This window comes from Leuciscus leuciscus, assembly GCF_965113295.1.
Source record: "Leuciscus leuciscus genome assembly, chromosome: 23".
Classification (NCBI taxonomy): Eukaryota; Metazoa; Chordata; class Actinopteri; order Cypriniformes; family Leuciscidae; genus Leuciscus; species Leuciscus leuciscus.
The window spans coordinates 15,519,913-15,537,109 of record NC_138747.1 but is presented as its reverse complement, the minus strand read 5'-3'; the positions used below and the strand labels follow the sequence as shown (position 1 = coordinate 15,537,109).

The 17,197-nt window shown below is 37.2% G+C and overlaps 1 protein-coding gene across 9 annotated transcripts in view; it reads left to right on the top strand.

Moving 5' to 3' along the window:
• Positions 1–9,160: 9,160 nt before the first annotated feature.
• magi1b (membrane associated guanylate kinase, WW and PDZ domain containing 1b) overlaps positions 9,161–17,197 on the top strand; it is a 134,125-nt gene continuing 126,088 nt past the window's right edge. For 7 of the 9 annotated variants that reach the window (XM_082155228.1, XM_082155229.1, XM_082155225.1 and 4 more), the window contains exon 1: positions 9,162–9,985. In XM_082155228.1, coding sequence (XP_082011354.1) covers positions 9,688–9,985 — 298 coding nt within the window. In that variant the 5' untranslated portion in view covers positions 9,162–9,687. Of the gene's footprint in view, positions 9,986–17,197 lie in introns of all 9 variants that reach the window. The other 2 variants (XM_082155223.1, XM_082155230.1) reach the window with 1 other exon arrangement.

Genomic DNA, 17,197 nt, shown 5'->3' with positions numbered 1-17,197 from the left:
TCCATATGGAAATTACATATTATATAAAAAAAAATTAAGTATTATAAAAACGAATGGAGCAGGGTTTCATTTACATTTAGTCTGTGTCTATGCATATTTACAGCCTACATTTCACCCTGTACTCCTCAAATCATATCACAGTATGAACAGAAACTGACATATTGTGGACTAAGAGATGTAATTGAATGTGCCATGTTAAGCCTGAGGTAGAGAGTAAATGTAGCAAAGCAGAGCAAGAGAGAGAGAGAGAGAAAGAGCAAGGCTCTAAAAAGACTTCAACAATATTTTCCTTGTGAGTAGGCCTATATAGCCAAATTCCGGTAACACATGCATCTTCTGAAAGTTATTTTGGAAAGATGCTGTTTTGAATAATTCTGGTCTTGCACTGCCTGACACTTTATATGTTTTTAATTGACCTATATACTCGTAGGCACTGTAACAATTAGCTATATGGCCCCTTTTTCCTGGCATATATGTTTAATACATGCTTGCTTTCCTTATTTTCATCTGGATTTCAGCCAGCACTGCATTAAAGCTCACACATAAAGAAACGTAAAGACTTTCTGCCATACAGAGCCTCAAAGTGCACTTTAACACATGCAAGAGACATTAGCATAAATTATGTGCTAGCGTTAGCTGGCTAATCCTTTATCCGGAATTAGCGCTTATAATGGCTCTGTCTCAGTTGTAGGAAGACCTAATAAATGTGGGCCAGCAATTAGAGGTTATCTCCAAAAGTTACGAAAAAAGTTTAAAGCTTATTCTCTTGAGGCAATCCGGACCTTTAATGGTTTGTGAACAGAGCACCTAGCTCTTTTCATCTCTATTTTCATGGTATTTGGTAGGTCCTATTCTATTCTATTCTATTCTATTCTATTCTATTCTATTCTATTCTATTCTATTCTATTCTATTCTATTCTATTCTATTCAAAAGTTTGTTGATTTTTTTAAATGTTTTTGACTGTCTTAGCAGTCATTACTCCAGTCTTCTTCAGTGTAACACAATCCGGCAGAAATCATTATGCTGATTTGCTGCTAAAGAAACATTTCTTATTATCATGTTGAAAACATTAATTCTGCTTAGTATTTTTGTGGAAACAGTGACACATATTTTTCAGGATTCTTTGATAAATAGAAAAGTTCAAATGAACAGAATTCACTTTTGTAACATTATAAATCTTTTTTTTTATGTCACTTTTGATCAATTTAATGTGTCCTTGCTGAATAAAAATATAACTTTCTTTCAAAAAAAATTGATTGACCCAAATTGTTGAACAATATAATATAATATTATATTTAGCGCTGTCAAATCAATTAATCGTGATTAATTGCATCTAACATAAAAGTTTGTTTGTGTTTATATTATATATATATTATATACTGTATTGTATATGTGTGTGTGCCTGTCCGTGTATATATGCATACATATGTGTACACACATACATAAATTATATATATATATATATAAACACATATTATATAAACACAAACTTTTATGTTAGATGCGATTGATCACGATCAATCAATTTGACAGCACTAATTATTATATTATATTATGTTATAAAAATCACTGCTGAAAAAGTACTTTAAATAAACAAACAAATAAATAACAACAACAAAAGAATCATAATTTTGGAAAATAATGACACAGTTTGTAAGTCCAGGGGTCTTTGAAAGCCTGGAATACTGCAGATATCTCAGATATTTTTCCTCTTTCCTTTGCTCCACTATTTATAAAAGCTATCAAACATACTGTCCTGTTTTTATTTCATTGAGCCTTAAAGCCTGTTCAAGCCATTTTGACCTTTAGTTGCTATATACAGAGTGTCAGGAACAATATCATAATTTCAAATGATAAAATCCAGATACAGAATCAATGAGCACGAGCGGAAACAGTTGGTCCACAGTGCAGTCTTAAAGGAGGGCTCTGACTTGACAAACTGAACACCAGGGCCACACTTAGAAGATTATTTGTCATCTAATGTTAGTTTACCCTTAACAAATCACCATTGGTGTTTAATGTAGAGTAAGGTATCTGCCACTAGATGCAGTGTGGAGAGGGAGTGATCTGGACCTTGATCAAAGTTACTTTTTATCTTTTCCACAAATGTGCTTCTTTATAAACACATTTGCTTCAATGATATATAAATGTATATATATATATATATTAAATCTGTGTGTGTGTGTGTGTGTGTGTGTGTGTGTGTGTGTGTGTGTGTGTGTGTGTGTGTGCGTGCGTTTGATTTATATTACATTGTGGGAACCAAATGTCCCCACAAGGATAGTAAAACCTGAGATCACCTCCATTGTGGGGACCAGCCAGCGGTCCCCATGAGGGGAATGGGTAAATAAACATACTAAATTATTTTTTTTTGAAAATGTAAAAATGCAGAAAGTGTTCTGTGATGGGTAGGTTTAGGGGTAGGGTTAGTGTAAGGGGACAGAATATACAGTTTGTACTGTATAAAAACCATTAAGTCTATGGGGAGTCCCCACAAAGATAGTGAACCAGACGTGTGTGTGTGTGTGTGTGTGTGTGAAATCTCCCTTTTAAGGTTGCAAAATTCACTTTTAAGGGTACAAAGTCCTCATCTTGCATAATCACATTCAGCATATTGTGTCTAACTCATGGGCCAGTCGAAGTTATGTGCTTGCTGTAATTCACTCAGCACTCATGCTCCAAAAAAAGGAGGAAAGGATAAAAAATGCAATGTAATTTGTAGGTAACATTGTTATTGAAACTGATCACACCAGAATGAATCTCATCCTTCCACATCACTTTCAAAGCATTCCTGCAGTCTCAGAGGAAGCTAAAACTGGAACCATATAAAGAGATACTGGGGCCAAGCAGCATGGTATGTTTTGAAGCTGTTCCAGGTTCTTCCTAGACACACATAGACATACTACACGCATAAGAGAGCAGGAGGTGCTCTTATAAAGCTGCGGTTCACTGAATCTGTACAAGCCCCACAAAGTGGGTGGTGAGGAGCAAAAGCCAAAGCTGAATTGAAGCATTGATATAAGCAGATATACACTTAAAGGGACAGTTCACCTCAGAGTTTTTTGGATATTACCTTTAATGGAGTGCAATAGAGCTGTTTGAAAATCAAGTTTCAAGTATAAAGTTTCAAAGATCATTGTGCACGATAAATGGAGTTATTGTCTCCCAAATGAAAGGACTGATTCTGAACTACCTGAAACGACTCGTCAGTAATTCCAGACTTAATTCCTGCATGAACCTCGGTTTGTAACACATTTGCATAATGCCAGTCTATGGTCTTCATTTGCTGCCTGCAAACAACACCTACTTTGACTCGCCCTCAAACACTAGTTGTAGCTTGGGCCTGGAGGACTTTGGTTCGTGTTGCCGACATTTTTGTGTTTTTGCGCTGCGACAGCAAATTCACTTTGCATGCACTTCCAAAGGATGAGGACTCAGGCTCGAATTGGTATGGTGAAGCTTAAACCTTCGTTACTGTTTGTTTCGCTGTGTATCGAGTGCTGAGGAAGCCTCCGGAGCTGAAATTCAGAAATGGTAATCGACGTTTCATTTCCGACACGCACTGTAAGCTGTAGACCAGTCAACAGATTGGGCCGTCTGACCAATCAGAGCAGAGTAGACTCTCGGAAAGACGGGGTTTAGAGAGACATAAACCTTTATCAAACCATTTTAGACACAGAGAAAAGAGGTGATGCTGCAGTGTATATTATGAGAAAATTAAAGTGTTTTTGACCTTGGATGCATAACCAAGAGACAGAAGAAACAAAACTAGGAACCTTTAAAAAAACAAAACATAATAGGAGCACTTTAAATCCTGTCAACATTTACATGCACAGGAACAAATTTCACCATTTGTCATTGATACTGTTGACATAAAGTACAAAGCTAAACAACAAAATGGGAGCATGAATAAATGAATACATGAATGACATAAAAACACTTGAGTTGATTATCAAAGAAATATGGTGAACAGAGAATGTCACATGATTGAGTTGTACAGACTCACAAAATATGTTCTCATCTGTGCACATAAACACACTCCCAAGGTCAAAGTCTAAGCAAGGTCACAAAGTTCCCATCCAGGCATTTAACATTCCTCTTCAAACAATCAACAAGATCAAACATAGACATGTTCACAAGGACAGAGGTTCAGTTAAAGCAGAACAAAAGCCTTTTATTCAGTTTGTATGTAAAGCTTATCAAGGCTGATTCCAATGTCCATCCTTGCTTCGAGTGACAGTTTATTTAGAATACCTTGGACTGTGAAGGGACCGTTTTGGTTTAATAGAGAAGTTTTTCATGTGCCTCTTTTCATCTAGTAGCCAATGAATTCCAATACGTTTTTTTTTTTTTTTTTGGTTTAACTGTATTTTGATAATGACTTTCAAAGAAGGATACAGTGAAACATTTCAAGCTAATCCAAAAATCAAACTGGACTCACAAAAAAGATTGTTTTAATCCACCCACTGAAGAGTTTTAAGGGATCGTATTCTGACCAAAGGACGTTTGAAGGGTTTTATGGTACTTTCCAGCAATTGGATAGCACTCAGAGTGCATTCATATTAAGCTAATGAACAGGATTGCAGCCACAGAGAAAGAAAGACAAAGGATAAGACAGGAGGAAGAGCAAAGAAAGAGAGATTTGAGCATTCCGTCAACTGGTTTAGTTAATAAAGATTATGCAGCAAGAGTGATGCTGACATCACTGAATAAATGCGTTTACTTGGACACTGTAAATACATAATATCACATTAATGTTCATTTAGCTATATTACTTAAATTCACTGTATTACATTTCATGGAATATAAACAATTTATTTAATTTTCATATGATGGTATATAACCACACAAAATAATAACTGACAATAATCATTGTTGCCTGTTTCCGGTAAAAAGTGATTTTCAAAACCTTTGCATTTTTGTTAAAATATGTTGTTAAATTATTTTATTTTATTTGTTGTAACATGGCTATGGCACCTAATGGTGTGGCCTAAAATCTTGAAACAGGCAAGACGAAACAGCTTGTTCAGCTCTACTTTAGTAAAAAATGTGTACTTATTTATTTCCTTATTATGAGTATGAGTCAGGGGAAAAGGTGATTACACAAAATCGGGATGTCTTTATGTTTGTTTTCCCTCTTTATCTCTCTCTCCCTGCAAAAAGAGGTTAGGTCACATGGGATTATAGATCAGGACATACTGCTCGCAATGCCAAAAACCTAAGCAATGACTAAACAGCACTGAACTAGTGAACATCATGGCATGTGCTACAAAATCTGTATACGCTAATATGCAAGTTTCTTGTCTTGAGATTTGTGAAAAGCTTAAATGGATAGTTCGCCCATAAATGAAAATCACTTGTGAAGCAAACACAATTGAGCTTCTGTTTACCATATTTAATGTATGCGTGTTTATATATGAATTAAAGCTTGAATTAAATCTGTTCATCATATAAAGTGACTGAGTCTTTTCAGAAGACTTGGATTAAATTGCTCGATTCATATGAATTGTTTTTACAATGTCTTTATGAACTTATTGAAGCCTAAACATTTTGGTAGCGTGGACTTTCAATATATGAGAGAATATTTAAAATATCTTCATTTGTGCTCCGGAGATGAACAAAAGGCAGTGAAGTGAGTAAATGATGAGAGAATCTAGATTTCTGAGTGAATTATTCCTTTAAAGAAGCACATGTACAACCTAAAAATAAAATAAAAACTTTACTTGAAGAATGGAGAGTTGTTTTTACACCTGCCTGCTGGAGTACCCATGATAAACACCAGCGGGAACTCCATTTCCCATAACCCATTGCCTGGACTGATTACTGCCACCTGTTTTGTCATTATCTAATTTATGTTTGCCTATTTAAACCCTGTGTGTTCATTCACTCATTGCACAGTGTTTGTGTTATTTATGTTACACTGCATATCGTCTTGGTCTTGGTCTTGGTCTTGGTCTTGGTCTTGGTCTTGGTCTTGGTCTTGGTCTTGGTCTTGGTCTTGGTCTTGGTCTTGGTCTTGGTCTTGGTCTTGGTCTTGGTCTGCCTCCCTGAATTTCACTGCTTGCTTGTGCCTGGGACCCTTGTTATTCTCTGGATAGTTTTCTCTGTGGGTTTGATCTTATGCTGTTTTATTATGATTATGGATTCCTCCTAATAAAGCTGCATTTGGATCTTCCACCCGTGTTTCAGCGCAGTACGTGACAGTTGTCTTATTAGGATGACTAATTAATTAACATGCAGTCTATAATGAACTGATCAGGGAAATAAAGAGAGAAATATTTGACAATGATTTCAATGAACATGAAAGATCATTCCTTGTTTTCAAAGAACATGAAAATAAAAGAGACAAGTTCATTGCAAAGCCATAAAGAGATTTATTGTGTTGCAGAATTAAAATGCTTGTCACTTTCTATGCTGCATTACATTGAAATGAAGCTGAATAGTCTTTTTTTCTGAGACAATGACCTTTATCAGTGTCATCTGTTCAGTCAGACAATATATCACACAATATATCCATTAAGTTCGATGTTGACAGCAATGCTTGCCACTAACCAATTGCAACAATTACAATTAATAGTCATGTAATGTCATGTACATTTGTCAATTAGAGACTAAAAAGAATAAACAAGCAGAAACCAAATTTTTTAATTCATCAGAGTCTATTTTGTGGAGAAGTAATGCTGCATGTAAATTGTATTGTAGGTCAGTTGATAAACGTATTTCTCATGTGTTCATCGAGAGCAAGGAGGGGGTTGGGAGAAAAAAAATACAGATAGTTCACACAGTGCAATAGGGTCTGCTTGCTGGAAGAAACGGAAAGACAGATGGAATCAAATGTAAAAGGAGAAACAGGGGTCACAGTCACTGTGCATCAGCCTCTGACTTAAATGACGTGTTCTGTCAGGGAGGTTTGTGGTAGAAGGCCAGCGGTGAGAAAGTCCTCTCTCAGGTCATAGAGGATTTGACTGGCAAAATGAGAGAGATGTTGCTAAGTTGCACTCTCAAATATACAAATCTACTTCCACATCAGGTGAATGCCATGTTCCTCACTTCCTTTCAGAATCAGGAAGTCTCAATACGGCATTGAAGCGCTTTTAACATGCAAGCGAATTGAGGTTTAAGTCTCAGCTGGCGCAGGCCGGCGACTTCAATGAGAGGGACATCAGGTTTTAGCTGTGCCTTTGGAGCCAAACATCGTTTAGTTACCACTTCAAATTTGCTCATGATTATTTCAGGAATGAAATCGGGTTAGACGAGTTACATCATCATTCAAAGATCCCAGATGCAGCAGGCATGAACGCAGCGTGCGTCTGATAGCTCCGCTGATGATTGGAGGAGAAGTTACACGGTTTAAGCTTAAAAGCACTCTGTTTCCTGTCCCATCCAGGCCAATGGTTGGCGTCTCCAGGGAGAAGGAGTACTTTGAATGTTATTTTTAGGATCAGAGAGCTCATTTGCTTTTCCCAAGGTGAACAGCGAAGCCCATCTGATCCCGACGACGGCCCTTCACGTGTCTGGCATGACTTGGTGTCAGACAAACACATGCAGGAAAAATATACTGACTGCTGACATATATGAGAAAGGGACAGAGATGAAGAAAATACAGAGTGTGATTTAAAAGGGACTTTCAATATGTGGAAACATAGCCTACATTTGCAGATAAAAAGTTATAGAATGATTCATCAAGGTAATCATTTTGGTACAGGCCAATGACTGGCTGACCACTTTTTCATATCCGATACAAATACCCATATTGCAGCCTTGCAGATAATGATGCCAATCCAATACTGGTATATTGTTTTTCTTTGATCAGTTTCGAATATCTATACCCCATTAACTTGCCAGTGCCACCCACTTCTTCGTTATACATAACGAGAACATAAAAACAAAACAGAAAACACATAGAATACACATAGAATATTATAGTTTATAAAATTCATTTACTAATAATATATATATATATATATATATATAATAAGTGAATGAATTTTATAATCTATATATTAATATTTATCATATATTATGCTAAATAATATTGTATTGTAAATATGTATTATAAATGATATTGTTAACTAGGCTACTGGATACAGCAAATTTACAGTAATTCCAGTGAAAATCTTAAATCCAATAATAATTTGGTAAAATTGACTGCTCTTACTGTTACATCTGGTAAAATCTAATTACTATTTGTGATACAAGAGTGTAAATGTTCTTAAAACCTTATGATTAATTGTGATTGTGATTTATTAATATGTTTGTGAGTTAATATTATACAGGATACTATTACGTGTTATTTTTAGTACATAGTAGCCTACAATCAACTTGGTTGTGTAAGTAATTTCAACTTATATTACATTAAACTGACTTAAAAACTTATGAGTTGAATGTTGTATAACATTAAAAAGTCATTTTATTGAATTAAAGAAATGTAAAAACATAAGTTGTCATAACTTATTGATCATATGTATATATATATATATATATATATATATATATATATATATATATATATATATATATATATATATATATATAGATAGATAGATAGATAGATAGATAGATAGATATTACTTTATACAGACACTATAAACACGTTTTGTGAAATTTGGCACAATTCTTTCAGTAGGCTACAATAGACATGATAGGCAGGTTGAACCTGATTAAAAGGATGCATGGATCATGAACCATTCAATTTCTACACAAACCGACACTTTGGGCAAACCGACAAAACTTGTTGTGCAAGAGTGTACGCAAGGAAACAATTCCTGTCTTTATAAACAGCAAGTCTTAAACATAACAAAGACAAGACTACGTTTGAAAATCTTTCATGATTTATGGCTAAGGCCCAGTACTTTGATTCTGGAGATGTTATCAAGTCATCTTATTAACCAATTTTACATGCTGCTGATTATAGCCTTGAATACAGTCCAGGTGCGATTATTTATAAATGTTGATGCTTGTATTTATTTATTACCGGCACTTATACGATTTATAATGTGAGAGACATTTAATCAAGAGTTTACAGAAATCGGCATAGGTTCGTAAATATATTTTTTTTTCTTAGACGGGCTTTAGGACCTTGTGACGGGCGCAGAGAGGATTCCCTTCAAGAGTCCGAAGGGAAATAGTGCGCATGCGCGCAAGTTACGCTCGCTCCATCCCTAGTCGCGAGCAGGCAGAACAGGACAGGAGAAATGTATGACAACAGACGTCAACGCTGTACCTGTTTAAAGGAGCCGTGAACTAGGAGGAAACGCTCACCAACACAGTCTGTGTACCAAGGAAAGCTGCGGGAATTGTACTTAGAAGTGTTTTAGAATATATTAAACTAAGCGTAAGACTTAAAGAAGTGTAGTTAAAGAGGTTTATGAAATTAAAACACAAGCAGATGAGCGCAACCAAGAGGATTAAAGGGGGAAGGATGTTAAGAAGATGAGGAAAACAATACAGGCTAATTAGGGAAGCGGTCGGACCGGGAATTTCATTTAGTGAACAGCCGGACAATGGCTTGATTTTGTTTTTTCTTTCTTTTTTTTTTGGGGCTGCGAGGAAGCTGCATTCATGACCGAGGGGACGGAAAATAAACTTTACCGCGCGTGCGAGGGATATTTCATTCTATGAAACTATTTCGTTTTCTCGTCTGTCAGCGGAACCACCTGTTTCTGGACGGATTTGATTGACTCATCATGTCCAAAGTGGTACAGAAAAAGAATCACTGGACCACCAAAGTTAACGAGTGCACGGTTTCTAAGGACGCCCGTGGCGAGCTGAACGTGCAGCTGCTCGGCGGTGCGGAGAACGGGGAGTTCGCCTATATCGGACACGTTAACGGGAATGCCGTACAGTACAGAAATGGGAAAGTGTCCGAGGGGGAATTAGTTCTGGAAGTGGAGACGCTCTCTGTCTCTGGATTGCCTCTATATGATGTGCTGACAGTGATCAAGAACTGCAAGGGACCTATTAGGTTGAAAACTGTGAGGCAAGGTAAGAAGAGTGCTTTGATCTCACTTTAGTTTTTTCCATGTGATGCATTTCCTGTAAACAAATCATCAAGGAATCAACCAATCAACGAATTGCTTTCCAATAACCAATGGGTTTATTTCTTTTTTGAAACTATACTAAATAACTACGCTGCAACAATTATAATAATTACATAATATATCTTAGTTGTTGCTAAAATTCACTGGCCAAGTCCATTTTTTTACATTCCTCCCTATGGAAAGCCCTGAGTTACAGCAGCATTAGTAGTAGAAGTGTATTTATTTATTTATTTATTTATGCCATTACATTTATGCATTTTGCACATTCATTTTCATCTTAGTTTTCGACTTTATTTAGCCTAATGCATTTCTCACTTCCCACTTAAGCATGGTGAAACTTTTTGCCCCAGTTTAAGTTGCAATAAGTGTAACTTGACAAAATCCATTTCACATAAGGTCAGATAACGCTGAACACCCTTTGTAGCTTTGATAAGTTTAAAGCACGACTCATTAAATAAAATCACATGTGATGCAGTTCTTCACATTTCTAAGCCAATTCGTTCTTTTTTTCACTTGACTCATTTATGAGGAGTTGATGAGTGAACCGTGATTCCCAGGTAAAGGCACTACAGACTGTCTATTGTGCTGAAGCAGTGGTGACTCCCCACAGGGCTCTGCCTCATCACATGGTTTGAGTTATGCTTCTGCCTATTTCACCAAATGACTTCAGACAATATCAGGAAACCAGCCAATCAACTCGGACTGCATTCCCAGAGCACCACTGGGCCAGGCTCCAGCTCTCTCTCTCTCACTCTCTCTCACACACATTCTCCTCATATACATTCTGGTGTTGAGTTTCACTGTTTATAATCTATCATGCTGTCTGGGAATTCTTTGTTGTATCCAGCCTTAATTATGAAAATGTTTTTGGCAACAAATGCCATCTGTGTTTCTGTGAGTTTGTGAACAAAAAGTCTTTTTTTTTTGTCTCAACAAGCTGATGATCTCAAACTCTCCCATTCTTCAGACTTGTAGGATGAATAATTGATATGAAATGCATTAAGCTGAGCTTAAAGTGCATTTCTTGTGGACCAAGACTCTTGTTCATGTAAGCACCTGTGGGGCTTCACGTGGCCTTGTTCATTTGTGTGGGACATTATTATATACAGTGTCTAATCATGAGCACACAGCCCATCTATAACCTTCGGCACAGTTAATGCAGCGCTCAACAAATTCACTCATTAATCTTCATTGATTTTTACATTAAGACTCTCAGTCCTGTGGTGACCTCACTAACGGTCTGTGCCCCGGCAGCTCTCTCTGGAGGTAATATGTAATAGCAATACCTTTCAACGCTGTTGTATTGATTGATGGAACAAGCCTCTTCAGCTGAGAACATGTCAGCGACTCAGTGGAGTTGAGCTGAAAGTTACATGGGATGGCAGTTATGGACGTCTTAAAGTGGGGAAAATGTAAAAAGATTCATGGGTCAATCAATGACATGAAAGGCAATTTGTATACAATGACTTGAATAGATCTCTTCTATGATGGGAATGTTTTGCTATTATGAATTAAAATATTTGAAACGGTTTTGTCCGCCAAATTAAAGTTACAAGGCAAGGTTAGTTCAGGTTGTAAAATATCATGTAGTGTGACTTCCCAAAAACATAAATAATGCCATATTTTTCAAATTCTGAAATGTTTTGAAAAGTATATTTGAAAACTTTTGAAATATTAGGGATGCACCCATATGAAAACTTTATCCGATACCAATGACCGATAATTCTTTATATTTGAAAGCCGATAACCGATATATTGGCAGATAGGCCTACATTTAAATTCAAATTTTTAAATAACTTTTGAGAGCCTGAGTACAAAAACAAAAGTCTCACCATTAAAAGCCATGTCCCAAGCAAACAATTATAATGTTCTCATTATAATTTTATGTAGCTTATGACAGACTTGCGCTACATATGTTGCGCTTAACTGTATTTTTCTTTTTTTGAAGTGGCAAACAGTTCTCAGCTGAAGAAGTAATCCATTTTTTATCGGCTTTAATATATCGGTATTATCGGCCAAATTTTCTTATCGGACCGATAACAATAACATAAAAAATGAACATATATCGGACGATACCGATATGATGCAGATATATCGTGCATCCCTAGAATATATTGATTAAGATGTGTACATGTGTTCAAGTTTCAAGGAAAGCTATAACTTTTTGATGGTTATGCCGCATGACATTTTTAGAGTAATTTGAAACTGAAAATAGTATTATCATATTTCAGGCCATATGAAACAAACATGAATACAAATAGTACATTTATAAGAATAGGCTATGTGTTTTAAATGATATTTTCAAACAAAAGATTTTTCTCTTTCTATTTTTTGTGAAAACTCTTACATGGCAAATTTTTGTCGTGCTGTATGTGTGCATACAATGTCCGTCCAGACTCCAGATGGACCGTTGACTTGTTATCATGATGCATTTCACAGTAGGACAATTTATCCTGTATCAGATTTCTCACATGTCTGTGCTCATTGTAAACAAATGCTGATCCTAGATCTGAGCTGTTTTCTGAAGGGGAGAATGACACACTGCTCTACATCCCTCTGTCTGGGTGCTTCTGTGTGGGATTTGACATCGAGCTGGATTAGGCAGTGCCTGGGGAGAAAACGCATGTGTGCGTGTAATGTATTTAGCATGTTCACAGCCTCAGTTTGCACATGGATCATGCTAATCTACCCTGAACCATTAGAAAGGGGACTGTGAAATGCCATTAAGCCAGTGGTCAAGGGGTTACCAGCATGAAGTTATTCAGTATCTGGATCACATCAGGCTGTCGAGGCTGTGCCCTTATGTTCCGCATCCATTTTTATTGTTTACCCAGTCAAATATCAGTCCTGATGCTTTTCACATATATCAAACACAATTCCATTTCATATATACATATTGTAGGTTTTTATATGGCCGGCTGATAGATTTACGGCAGTGTAAATTAGCTGAAGGGAGGGGTGGAGGCTTCAGTGGGTAGATTTCATGTGGAAGTGTTTATTTCCTTTTCCTGAGTTCAGTTTAAACATCTGTGTTCTTCAGGAGAAAGAGAGGAACCCACTCTGCTTCCTATCGCAGTCGGTGAGCCGGAACAACTTAAAACAATAAGGAAAGCTAGCCATTCTTTCAGTGCCTCAAAAAGAGGAAGGGACAATAAAGGAGTGAATGAATAACCAAATGATCTCAACCGCACGTTTGTGCGTCCTATGGTTATGCAACAGCAATTTGTGTACATTACGATTAAGGCAGGGTTGCCTAATCCTGTTCCTGGGGATCTACCTTCCTGGAAACCTGATCAAACACAACTGAAACAGTTCTGATATAGTTCAGATCGTGCCACTATTGAGGAACTGTGAATTTGAGCTCAGGAAGGTGTTTTTGTGTTTCTTAAAGAGATACCAAGACCCTGGACAAGGAGTTGTACACCATGCGTGGATAGGAAAGGACTGCTTTTCTTGATGTTGTGGAGCACAAATCTTTATGACTGAGCGTCTTGTTTTTTGGGATGTGCTCCGTTAAGTTCATTGATAAGCCTGTTAAAACATGTCTTTATATAAATCAACAGGGGCTTGGGCTTCTTCTCACTCAATCATTGACATTTTTTAATAATATAAGTTAGTAAGTGGAATTGGTTACACTAGTGTTTGTACAGAATGACCATTCCAGGGTAAAAGTGCTTTTCCCCCCTCATGTATCCACAGGGAAAACTTCAGTCCAACTGGGCTAATGGGGTCTTGTGACTGACCTGTGGAGGATGCCGTAAATAATTTCTTATTCACAGATCAAATTTGATTTTACTGTATCAGTATCAGAGAGCTATTTACATTTTTTTACAAGGGGACACGTGAGGTGAGGTGTTTATCTCCCCCTCTGCTCTCACTCACAAAACTGTTGCTTTCTTGCTTGCTGTTTGAAAAGCTGACCCACATTGTGTGATGCATGACATGAAGCAAATTGTGTTGTTAATTGTGACTTTCTCAGAATTGTGACTTTATTTAATGCAATTCTGACAGTTTCATTCAGTTTTTGACTTTATATCGCACAATTGTGACATTATATTGCACAGTTCTTAATTTTTTTCAAAGTTTTTCATAGAATTGCAAATTGCGAATATTTTTTTTTGATATGTGATTTTACATTTTACAATATTACAATAATTGTTGTGACTTTAATTCTGTAATGCAGTGTAGTTTTTTGTAGTTAACTTTATTTCTTTATATCTTGCAATTGACTGTTATCTCACAATTACAGCTTTATGTCTCACAATTGGGACTTTAAATCTCACATTTGTAATGTTTTTTTTTTTCTCACATCTGTATCTTTATATCTTTACATTTCACATGTGACACTACCTAAGTTTTTTTTTCTGTTGTACGTGTGTGTGAGTGTTGGAGGTCATAGTGATTTCTTCCATTCATCTGAAGCCCCGGTTACCAAAGAGATGAGCAAACATTCAGCAGAATGTCAGATACTTGGGGCTGGTGTGTGCTCAGTGATGTGTCAACAGCTTACCTGTCTCAATAGAGGTTTCTGGGGAAAGCTTGGGGTGGTTCTTAGATAAAACTCTTTCGTCTTTGTTTTGCCTGTCACATTTCTCAAGATATCACATTTACATACTCAAACATACTGATTCAAAACAACTTAAAACCTATGAAATCTGATATCTTTTTTGCCTCTCATTCTTATGTTATCTGGTCCCTTTCTCTATGTTAGGATGTTGTTTTTTCTTTCAGTTTAATCTGAGCTTAAATAGAACTTTTGTTTATTGTTAAAGCAATCATTGCAATCCTCTTAAAGCTTTTGTCACCTTTCAGTTAGTGATGCTGCCCCACATGTTTCACAACGTCACGGTCAAGGCATCCAGAAAGCCATGCAAGTTTGGTTAGTGCTTATGAAAGATTTTTTTTTTTGCCTCCAATTTTCCATTAGTTAGGCACTTAATTGTCACAGTCGGTCTCTCTTCGGCCAGCGAAGATCTCCTAGTCAGACAAGGACTGAAAGAAAGTGAAAGATGCGATTTCTGGATAAGCAGATAAGCTTGTGGTGAGGTTAGAACTTCTTTTGCTGGATGGCTAAATAAATTCTGATCTGTCAGAATCAAAAGTTTCAAAAGTTTAGTTACTGGAGTAGGATTTTTCTCCATCTCTGGTCCTGTTTGCTTTGGGCTTGAACGGACACATATACATACACACAAAATTAAGTCTCTGCAAGTATTCTCCCGGTTATGTCATAAATGATCAGTTGAGAAAGAAACCGGATGTGTGTCAGTATTCGGTCCGTGCATTCGGTCTTAAAGTGACAGCAGCCTAATATTCCAGCTGTTGTCGGTGTCGTTAATGTAAAAAAAAAAAAAAAAACTTCATCATCTACCATGTTCGAGAGAATAAGTGAGAGTAACAAGCAGAATCTCCAGGTGTCCATTGAGAACCAGACCAAAAAAGTTATGTGCACCCCTGTTTATAGCTGAAATCTGGCCTATCTTGCAATCATTATGACAAATGAAACTCTCGTTTAAGGATGGGAATTATAAGAAATGAATGATTCTGATTCGATGAATGTTTCTTTTTCTAATTTTGTGGAAGAAAGAATATAGCCTGGTAATACCAGACTCTGCTACTTCACTTTGCTTCGTATACAGAGTCTGGAAGGGCATAATAGAGAAGTGTTTTCTCTCGCGCGGGGGGGCGCTTGTCTGAAGTTTAAAATCATTGGTTACCCGTAAGGCAATCACATAACGTTTGGTTATGGCGTGTGTTATGCGCATGCTCAGCCGCATCTAACTTCCACTGTAAACGCATGTATGATGCAAAAACTAAATCATCGAGCGAAATACCGGAGTGAACATGGCTGTGAATGACTTTTGGAGATTATGTGAAGTAAATCTACGCATCCACGGTACAATCAGCGTCTACGTCACGGCTCTCAGCCCGCCCTCTGTTCGTTGATTGGCCCGGCTGTTTTCAGGCCGGTGGAAAACTGAAAGATAGGCTGCTATCTCAGACTGACTACAGGAGCGAAATGAAATTAGCGGAAGTAGGAAGTCTGACGTAGTCAGGCTAGAAAGAATACACAATGTTTGGAAAACATTTTGTTATTGCATTGATTCCCAACCCTGCTTTGAAATCACACACTACAGACTTGGACATCAATGAAAGTTGGAAAAAATCTGGAAAATATATCCTTCAGATAATATTATTTTAAGTGACGTCTGTGAGAGACTATGGTTAGTGCAGGGAAGCACGGTTTGATAGTTTCTCCTGCAGGGAGAAACGTTGCAGAAACATACTTGCGCACATCAGATGTTCTGATCAGCCATGCATAGCCACGGCTCTGCTGTCGTTGCCCTCTTTTCTTGATGATTTTCAGAGCAGTCTCTCACACAGGCACTAAAATGAACTTAACCTCGGGATAGTCCTGACCTGGTGTGAATAGTCAATCATTCCCTATATCCCAGAAGTCACCAATTACCGTTTTGTGGTTCATGAACACTCATCCACTTCATTTTCTTTGTCCGGCTCAAATGTAAAGTTTATTATTTCTTATTAATTATTTAGAAACTGCCATTGTTTGGAGTATTGGGAGAAGGCTATTGCTTTTTACAATACGTATTCCTGCAGTGCACATTGCTTATAGCATACAAGCCATATGGCTACTGAAACTCTGTTAGATTTGATTGTCTGTACTATAAAGAAATGTGTACTGGAACTTTTAAATGAATACCATGTTATATTCAGTTGGATTATGCTTCATCATCCCAGGGTCTCTGGAGAGGTTGCTGTGTGTGTCCAGCACGGTTCCGTTCAGCCAAAGCCCAGGGGTCTGAATACACAGATCTCATTAAAGAAGAGGCCTTTTCTTTCTCTGCCTCTTCTCGTACGGCCTTATTACTGAAAGAGAGACGGCAAGAAAAAGAGTATGGGGTGTCTCGCAGAGAGTTCGGAGGGGGTCAGACTAGTTCAAGAGGATTTAGACAGGCTTTTGTTGTCAACAATAGCAGACAGACAACACACTGTGCCACTCCGGTGTCCGATATGGTCGGCGGCTGCCCATGGATCCTTCTTTGGTGCCTTCTTTTATTGTGCTTTTCATGTAAGAGAGCCATGCATGAGCTAATCACTTTGCTCCTGCTCTTTTCAAGTACGTTTTCTTCCAAAATGC